At 36.6% G+C, this 9,732-nt stretch overlaps 1 protein-coding gene across 2 annotated transcripts; it reads left to right on the forward strand.

Moving 5' to 3' along the window:
- Positions 1-1,861: 1,861 nt before the first annotated feature.
- Positions 1,862-4,708, forward strand: LOC129430205 (peripheral myelin protein 22). 2 transcript variants are annotated; one of them, XM_055187294.2, is made up of 5 exons: positions 1,862-1,923; positions 3,149-3,238; positions 3,350-3,443; positions 3,698-3,838; positions 3,932-4,708. In XM_055187294.2, exons 1-5 carry the CDS (start codon positions 1,900-1,902, stop codon positions 4,084-4,086), a joined length of 504 nt encoding a protein of 167 aa, XP_055043269.2. In that variant the 5' UTR covers positions 1,862-1,899; the 3' UTR covers positions 4,087-4,708. The 2 variants fall into 2 exon arrangements, with proteins under 2 accessions (XP_055043269.2, XP_055043270.2); XM_055187295.2 differs by lacking the exon at positions 1,862-1,923 and adding an exon at positions 2,216-2,395.
- Positions 4,709-9,732: the final 5,024 nt, after the last annotated feature.

Consider the following 9,732-nt stretch of genomic DNA (forward strand, 5'->3'; position numbering starts at 1 on the left):
GAGAGTGAGGAGCAGTAGCTCATCTGCATTTAAAGGTACATAAACACAAAAACAGCGCATGTTTGCTGCCATCCAAATAGGGGCATTTTGGACATGCTATAATAAATGATCTGTGGGGTATTTTGAGTTAAAATTTCACAGACACTTTCTGGACACACCTAAGACTTAGATTACATCTTGTAAAAATGGGCATAACAGGTGGCCTTTAAGTTTGGGTGCGGCAAGTTATCAAGTTATAGTTTATCACACTAAGCAGGAAGTAAGCTTCAAAACAGAAAGTGCCCATAATTTTTTTTATTTGAATACATCCACTGTATTAAATTGAAAACTTAACAATCACCAGTAAAACATTTGCTTGATAAGCATGACTGTGCTATCTTAAAAAATGACCTTGTGGGGACATTTTGATGTCCCCATGAGGAAACAAGCTTATAAATCAAACAGAATGATGTTTATTGAAAATGTGAAGTATCAGAAAGTTTTCTGTGATTGTTGGGGTTAGGGTTTGGGTTAGGGGAAGGGAATATACAGTTTGTACAGTATAAAATGCATTACGTCTATGGAATGTCCCCACAAAACATGGAATCCAGAATGTATGTGTGTGTGTGTGTGTGTATGTGTGTGTGTGTGTGTGTGTGTGTGTGTGTGTGTGTGTGTGTGTGTGTGTGTGTGTGTGTGTTAAAAACAACTTGTTTTACATATTTGGATCAATGTCCTTCATTTATCTCTAAATTACCATTAGAGTATTCATTTAAATTTATGACATAGGTTATCTGTTTGTGTTTGATATAAATTTATGAAAATATGATAGGTCATTGCTGAATTCAGTTGTCAGTTGTCAGAATTCATTAGCTTATAATTTCCTTCCTTTCTCTTTCATAATATGGATAAAAATTTAGTTGGACACCCTTAACTACCCTGCTGAAAAAATAACAATAAAACCATTAAAGAAAATTCTAATGGTTTCCATTAAATTACCAGTAGGAACCATTAGCTTTCACCATTTAAACCACTACACTGTAGTGTGTTTTGGGCCATATTCCATTAGAACCAATACATAGAACCAATAGAACCAATACATACCATTAGAGACCAACAAAAACCAATACACTGTAGTGTGTTTTGGGCCATATTCCATTAGAACCAATACAATTCCCAATAAAACCAATAAAACCATTAGAATTTTCTGTAATGGTTTTATTGTTTTTTTTCAGCAGGGTAGTCATTGAATGTATTTTGGGTAGTTTGCAAAAAAATGGGTTACTGACCAAACGAAAACATTGCTGCATACCAAGCAAGCGCAGACACAGCGTGCACCTTTAAATGTCAGACTGTGGATCAAATAGACTTTAAGCAATTCAATGATGTGTATTTATGGCCCTCCCTTTGACCTGCATCAGACTTGGAGATCGGGGCAAACATATCGCCCGGCTTCTGCTAACCAGCAACTCCGACCTCTAATTCATCAAATTCACAGAAAGCGGAGCTCCTGAGCCAACCCACAACCACTCTGTCCAAAACTCCAACCCAAAGAAAAACAAGGCTGGCACAGGGAACGCCTCCCTCACTGTATTTACAAACACAGCTGCTGCCATGAGACTGATGAGGGTGTGGCAGAAAAGAGACGCTTTTGTAGACTACTACAGCAAAAGAGTGTTCAAAGACTTTAGTGAGGCGAAATGCAGTTCCAATTATTGTGAAGATAAAAGCTTGTTTATATTGCAATAGGTTGGGGGGTTCTGTGCACACCAGATGCATGTAAACAGAAACATGGCATACCGGGCATACCGTGGGTACGTTGGGAGGGGCTTATGGGGCTACACACACGCACGCACGCATATGACACCAACCCTCACGAGGCTCACTCTCTGTGCCACTAAATAGCAGCAGTGTGTTAAAATGGAGGACATGGCTGACCTTGCTGTAAGTGTGCAAAATAGAAAACGTGCATATAAAAAAAGAGCATGGTGTGAATTCATGCATGACTATTTCCTTTGATATAAATATCAAAAGGATTGAGGTGGTAACTTTGTCTGTATTCCCCTAAAAAGTTGCTTTAAAGTCTCAAAACGTTTTGATGAGGTTTTAAACGCTTGAATAATAAATGCATCTGACATATTATATTAAGACTGCAAACCTTTTGTAGTGAGAAGTCAGGCATGGGAGGGGATAGACAGAGAAAAGTGTGACGCAGTGACGCTTCAGGGCGGTGTTCTCACGTTTCTGAAAAAAGAAAGAAACGCAAATACTGCTGTGGTACTACATCTGGAATTCACAGACTCGTGCGCTTTTGAATCTATAGTGGGATCATCGCAAAACGCAAGCCAGTGTTTTCTTCCTGCGCGCGCTCTTTTCTCTCTGTATTGAAGGATTTCTCCCTCTCTCTCTTTTACCTGTAAGTTGGATCACTATGGAGGTTTTGTTTTTACTTACTTTTTTGATGGATATTACAGTACGCCATTTCAGGAGATTCCCGTTTGGGTTCACGACGTGGAGAAATCCTCGTCTCGTTGCAAGCCGTTGCTTTTTTCCATAACTTTGGTGTTTTATGCAAATAGTTGTTAAATAATTGTTATTATCAATGTATTACTTTTAATTGCGTGCTGATATAGATATAGTAATAGTCTTCTGTTGTAAGCAAACGTTTTCATACTTAACTACGTTAGTTGTGCGCAATAACGGATCTGGATGAAAACAAACGTGCGTAGCATTGTTTTCTTCATCAGATAACTGCCTCAAACGTCATATCCCACATTTATTACATCTATTGTATTTTGTAACCTATCGTGTTTTTTATTTTCCTTGCAAAAGGAAACTTTTGAGAGAGGACGAAAAAGGCGGCACCGCCAAAAAGTGACGTGACTGAACGCACGAGAGGATATTTATCTTCTTTTTTTTTGAGAAATACACAAATCTCTCTTCAATCATTTCTGTTCGTTTTTGGATAAGTTAATTATAAATGTAGTATTTCAACATACCAACTTTGTTTTTAATTAAAAAGTCCGCGTTTTGTGCTGGATATGATGAGTTTGAGCGCAGCGCGACCTTCTGGTCAGATGAGGAACTGCACGAGCAAATTATCCATTGTGATGTTGCAAAGTTACGCGGGGAGGAGGAGCTTGATAACTTTCTCTTTCTGTCCTGTCAGGCGGACCCCAAAATGCTGGCCATCCTGTTATCAACGCTAGTCTTGCATCTGATAGATTTGATTATTCTCTTCGTTGCCACGTGTGCTAATGTAAGTATCGCCTCGAGCTTATATGCTACATAGTCTGTGGTTCATGCTGTAGCTCTTGGGTTTATGTGTGTGTGTGTGTAATCATGTGGGTGTGTCTGAATAAACAAACAGGCGTGGAGAGCAAATGGATCTAAAAGTTTTGACCTCTGGTATCATTGCGAACAAACCAATGGAGGGTCTGGTTGTTCTGGGGCACATGATGCAGGTGAGCTGAGTGAAGCTTTTGTGAAATGTAAATGTAATGGCATTTTGTTTTATAGCATGCATTGTTTAAAAAGTTTGTATTAAAGTAAACCAATTCAGTGCCACATGGTGCATATCCAGAGTTAAGGGAACAATACATCAGTTTAAAGGCTTTATGAGATTTAAAAAAAAGTCAAAACAATAACAGTTCAGTGACCCAGTAAATCTGTTTATTGAAGTAAGTTTTCTTGTCTTTGTTTCTCTACCATCTGTAAGATTGGCTGCAAGCGGTACAAGCGCTCATGGTCCTAGCCACCATCTTCTGCTTGACCTCCTTCATCATCTTCCTCTGCCAGCTCTTCACCCTTGTAAAGGGAGGACGCTTCTTCTTCACGGCTGTCTTCCAGATCCTTGCCAGTATGTATCTCATTTCCCGGCTTGTCAGATCCCATTTGGGATGGATTTTGCATGTACTTACACTCTTTCTTTCTTTCTCTCCCTCTCTTTCAGGCCTGTTTGTGATGAGCGGTGCCATCATCTACACAGTGATGAGCGAGAAAAAAGGTGATGAGAGTTGGGGATACGCCTTTGTTCTGGCCTGGCTGGCCTTCCCTCTTACCCTCATCAGTGGCTTCATTTACATCGTCCTGAGGAAGAAAGAATGAAAATTCACCCTTTTTCCTGGAACTGAACACTACTCAGCCTATAGACTTTATAGCTGTCCCCTCCAGGCATGAGTATTTAGACCTAATGTGATCAAAGAAAGTGACAATCAATGAAGATTCAATACTGCCAAGACATTGTTTGCGTGAAACAGATCTGTGTCTTTGGTTGGTGAGCCTATTTATATCAGTTTTCCATAGCTTTTTTGTAAATAGTAATGCAATGACATTTCAATGAAGGCCCTGATTTTTCAAAGATTTTACTGGAGGAGGAAAGATATAAGAAAAGTATAAATCTTTTTTTTTATATAGTGTGTTTTAACCCTTTTCAAATATATAGTTTTTTTTTTAAATGTAATTAAGTGTGTATTCTTAAAGGGATCTTGTTGATGTTGACTTGAAGTTGCTTTTTATAGCCATACGAAGCATATCCATTAAAGAAAGAGTTTGTGTTGTGTTCGAATTATCGGAAATGGTGCTATGTATTTACCATTGCTGAACTTTATAGTTAGACTCTTTTTGTACAAAATATTTTACAATGTGTATTTTACATGTGATTATATCACTTTATGAGTTGTCTTTTTGTATTTTTTTGTTTTAAGGAAAAATAAAACATCTAATTTTTTCCTTGTCTCAATTGGAAATACTTTATATAGAAATACCTAGGCTATCCAAAATTACCAGTAAGGGGATGCATTGTAAGAGAAACTTCATTTCATGAAATATAAGTTTTTCATTTGTATCACGACAGAATAGAGTAAACCACTTCCAAAAGGAAACACAGCGGGTGAGGTCATTTTTACAGGCTTTCTTGCAGTTAAAAGGAAAAACAGATGTGACATAGAAATTATTTTTCATGGTGTACCTATGAGCCATCTTTAAAGTATCCTACTGAGGGTCAGTTAAGAAACTAAAACTTTAAAATTTTAACTTTAGTTGAAAATAAAATTACAACTATATTTTGGTCGCTTGTATTGACAAAACAACAACAACATGTTCTTTATTAACCTGTTGAATACAGAATATTAAATTAAACACATTTCTAAGATACTTGAATAGAAAAAAATAGTATATAACATTATTGTGGGTCAATGATTTTGTAATCAATGCAAGAATGACACCACAGAATTTTATTAAAAGACTAAAACTATTTAAAATGATGTGGAGTGATTTTAACCATTTTTTAATGATGGTGGCCTACTTTTAAACGAAGTGGGGATGTTTTACAGGACTCTGTCCTCTGAGTTAATGAAAATGCATCAATGAAAACTGAATATCCAATATTTCCAAGGCTTGCTGGCCTGTTAATGATTAGTGCATGAAACACCACACCCATCAGTTTTCAGCTGTTGTATATATTTCGCCGCTAGATGGAGCCAGATACTCGTTTAAAAGCTGCACTGTTGTCTTACGTTGAATTACAAATTAAAAGATGTTGTTAATATCATAAATCCTAAACTCAGACAGTAAGATATTATTCTCATCAGATATAATGAAAATAATTTATTAGTTTATTTTCGTCTTATGGAGCTTATTGTATTTAGTCTAACAAAAATGTAGACGGGTCAATGACGTGACCTTAATTATTTTGTGTCCGTAATTAAATGTAAAAGGGTTAAAATGTCAAAATAAATTAGCAGATTACTTGCATACATTCTCTTTTTTGAGGACCAAGTCTAAAATTTCTGGTTTTATTTCATTTTGAAAAAATATTTGGGGGATAATTACAAAAAGGTCATTGCGGTGTAACCGGTCTGTGTCAATTGGTTTAACTAGTATTTTTTAAAATTAAAATATATTCATAAAAAATGTGGAATAAAATATAATCATCTGGTTTAGTGTAATATGATTTTTTACATACATTTTTACATAATTTGTCAAAGATTATTTAAAAAAATAACATAGCTGTTTTCAGCATAGGCTATGTCAAGAGAAATATTACAAAAACGCATTAAAATTTTTGTCACTGACCCAGACACTTTTTGAATGTGACATTAGTTATACATTAGTAGGGCTGGGTATTGGCAAGGGCCTCACGATACGATACATATCACGATACATGGGTCATGGTACGATGTATCACGGTGCGATACATTACATTGCATGTTGCGATACATTGCAATACTTTTTCCTTTTTTTATCAAAAATGTAAGAAAAATAGAGCTGAATTTATAAAAAACCTTTTTTTTAAAGCCAAAGTGCTTCCACACGTCTGCTTTGAAAGCTGCAGGTGTTTTTACATTTTCTGGCATTTTCTCACTTTTGCTAACTTCTGAGACATTGGCCGAATGGCCGTATATGACAGACAACTGGACAGCGACACCTACAGCAGCACCAGAGGAGGTTGTTTGACGCACACAGAGGGATTTGATATATATTTTTTATTGATAGTAGAGATTGAAATATCGATACACTATTGGGGGGAAATGTATCACTATAGTTGGCTGTATCGATATTTTTGCACAGCCCTATACATTAGACAGTAATCTTCTTTCAGAATTGATATTAATTTATTATGCTGCTAAATCAACATCATTGTCCTGCTGGGTATGAAGAAGCTTGTTTTTTTTTCTTTTGATCTATTGGATTATAAATATTATAGGGTGTACTGTGAACCCAAGCAATGGCAAAATGCAAATTGCAATCAACTAGACACGTGTACAAATGTTACTTTCCAATTCCCACCTAATTGTTTAAATGCAAACAACTACATGTCCCTATTATTTATGTTCGAATGTAATATTTAAAATAAATGCATAATATCACATCAACCATGCACTTTATCACCTACATACACCGATGTGAATCAATACGTTCCAAGACCATCATTTGTTTAACATGCATTTGTGTATTCAACCATGGCTGCTCAACAAAACACAAAACATGTCCTATCAGATGTGCTAAGGCTAAGCATACTGAAAACATATTGGTAATGTCAGGAAAACTCTGGGGACCCATAATGGTCTCACAGCTCTATTTCAAACGTGGTTAACCTTAGAGGTTATTTATCACCCAGTGGGTCATGGGTGTTGAACACTATTTACTACAGGACATGGAGACGTGCATCATCTGGGAATCAGCAGGGTGTATTTGAAGGGTTAAAACTGAAGATGACACTGGCTATGGATTTCATGCCATAGCAATTTAAACAAATCTATCGGTATAAGCATAATCTAATATCGGTATCAAGACGTTTTATATCAGTGCATCCCTACATCGGACCATGAAGTTTGATGCCACACATACTCCATTATTAAGGTGAAAAGGATCCTAATTTGCTGCCTTTAAGCTTTCCTCACTCTCTTATTGGTTATAAAGGTAATAAGAGCATCCCAGTGTTAACAACTTGAAGTCTCATGCACTTTTCATCATGTTAGCAAACATCTTAACACGGCACTGAAGAAGAACAAGGACCTCTGAAGGACCCAGTGTGCTTTTTCTTCTCCTGTGAACTTTCTTCTTTGATCCACAACAGCTGAAGGAAACGTGAAAAGAGCAACTCCGGTTACCCGGGGACCCTCCCCACGCCGCCCCTTATTCAGTTTATCGCCTTTTCATCCAGGCGCCCATCTTCTGGAACAAAAGCAGTGCATTTAGATCTTAGCAAAAGATATAGAAAACGGGGAAACGGAGTATATTCAATCCGGATTTCATCACGCCCATAAATCTCAGTCATATCAAAGCTTGGCTCCTCCCTGACTTTTTGTCTTGCTAATACAAATTAGGGTGCGGCTGGCTGGTTGCTTTGACCGCCGCTGCAATGAGAGTCAAGGATACAGAAGCAGGCGACTCATGTGACCTCTGACCCCGGCACTTAAACCACCATTGGTTTGAGAAGAGAAACCCAGGCGCATGCCGGAATCTCACCGATCCGAGTTCTAGAGCACTTAGATACGGAAATCTTTGAATGCAGGTCGAGTAAATGTCCAGCAAATCAGATCTCATATAGCTTTTCTCAGTGAGGACCGAAATGCATTTCATTGAGAGCGTGGAGGCTTTTCAGATGCACTAAATAACCCATCCTGCAGACCCTCACATCCCTTTCTTCTCCATGACCCTTTCGCCTTCCGATTCAGTTCATAAGTTAAGGAGAGCTGAAAGGGGACAAAGCATTCCTCTGCAGTAAGCTAAACTGGGTGATCTGGGGAATGTTTCTTTAGCTCTGACTTTCAAAAGCTTTTTTGTTCTTGAAAGCCCTTGAAAGTACTGGAAACACATTAACTGGTATTTCTGAGCCACAGTTATCAGAATGAACACTTATAGGATAAGTAAATAAAACACTCCCAGAAAGCATGCAAACCTTTGAAACAATGTAAAAAACAGTTGATTTGTCAATGTTAACTGCATTGAATCAATGTCAGGTTTGCATCTCCATTAATATTGAAAAAATATTGAAATTTCAACAAATCGCCATTATTGTAATCAGTGTTTGCTTTAGTTGGGTCCTTGACTCTTGTTATTCACTAAGTTAAATCTTTCTTTTCTTTTTTAAGTGTTTGTATGTGTTTATGTAGAAACAAATGTGCATTGGAAAAGAAAGTTGTGTTTCAAAGTTAAATTGAAACTGATTGCTTTTTTAGGGCCCAACTAAAGCAAACACTGATCACAGTAATGGTGATTTGTTGAAATGTCAATCTTTTTTCAATATTAATGGAGGGTGCAAACGTGATATTGATTCAATGGTATTAACATTGACAAATTAACGATTTTTAACATTGTTTCAATGGTTGCATGCTATCTGGGCTGTTTGGGTCATTCCTCAATTAAATAACATTTTTAATTTTAAATAATAATACAAACAACAACACTGGTGAAACATCCACTTGTGTCTGTGGTGTTTATTTGAAGTAAAAAGACAGTTACACCACAAACAAATTAGCCTAAATCCACTTTTTTCTAAAATGGAGGCTGCCATCATGATGATTTCAAGATCAGGGGACATTTAGGAAATATTAATAAGTATGTATTTATCAAAATTTTGATATGTAAAATATGTAAAATCTGCAAGTTATAAACTTAACACCACACACTAATAAAGTGTTACACATGAAATTGTCAGAAATATTGCTGATTTCCAGGATCGCCGGCACTATCCCGCCCCCTTAGATCACCATTAATGTTGAATGGCATTTTAATGATAAAATGTGCTATTTAAAAATCATATTTGCCTAGTGTATTTTCTTCCTAGAGTGAATAATAAGATAAAATTGAAATATTTTAGTAAAGGGCGATCTGAGAGGCAAGGTCGAATTTTGATTGGTTGCTTGACTAAGCGTGTTCCCAAACCCTGCAAATGTCTTGCAATACGGAAAGCAAACACGAAGGCTACAAAAATTACCTAACTTCAAGGTTGTATGTTGCATTAAGTTATTTCATGGACATTAGAAAATAGATAAAAAAAGAAATTACAGCAACTGCCAATACCTTTGGGTCTGAGCTCAAAATAAGCTAATAGGTAATAGGTATGCGTTTTTTGTTGTTGTTGTATAGTAATTGTACAGAGCTCTGTACGTTGCTCACTATAGCTGTGTTTTTGTATTTTTTTGTTTGTTTATAACGCGTTAAAACTTAAGGAACGTACCAAAGCTATTTTCTAGATGGGAGAATTATATGAATTCATGTGATCGCTTCAAGAAAATTTATCAGAAA

This window comes from Misgurnus anguillicaudatus, unplaced genomic scaffold (assembly GCF_027580225.2).
Source record: "Misgurnus anguillicaudatus unplaced genomic scaffold, ASM2758022v2 HiC_scaffold_34, whole genome shotgun sequence".
Taxonomy (NCBI): domain Eukaryota; kingdom Metazoa; phylum Chordata; class Actinopteri; order Cypriniformes; family Cobitidae; genus Misgurnus; species Misgurnus anguillicaudatus.

What these genes read in the sequence shown, in the direction of transcription:
- LOC129430205 (XM_055187294.2), top strand. Translation starts at nt 1,900, where the DNA reads ATGGAGGACATGGCTGACCTTGCT. An exon ending in TCGTTGCCACGTGTGCTAAT is followed by an intron (nt 3,239 to 3,349) that starts GTAAGTATCGCC and finishes ATAAACAAACAG; the next exon opens with GCGTGGAGAGCAAATGGATC. An exon ending in TTCTGGGGCACATGATGCAG is followed by an intron (nt 3,444 to 3,697) that starts GTGAGCTGAGTG and finishes ACCATCTGTAAG; the next exon opens with ATTGGCTGCAAGCGGTACAA.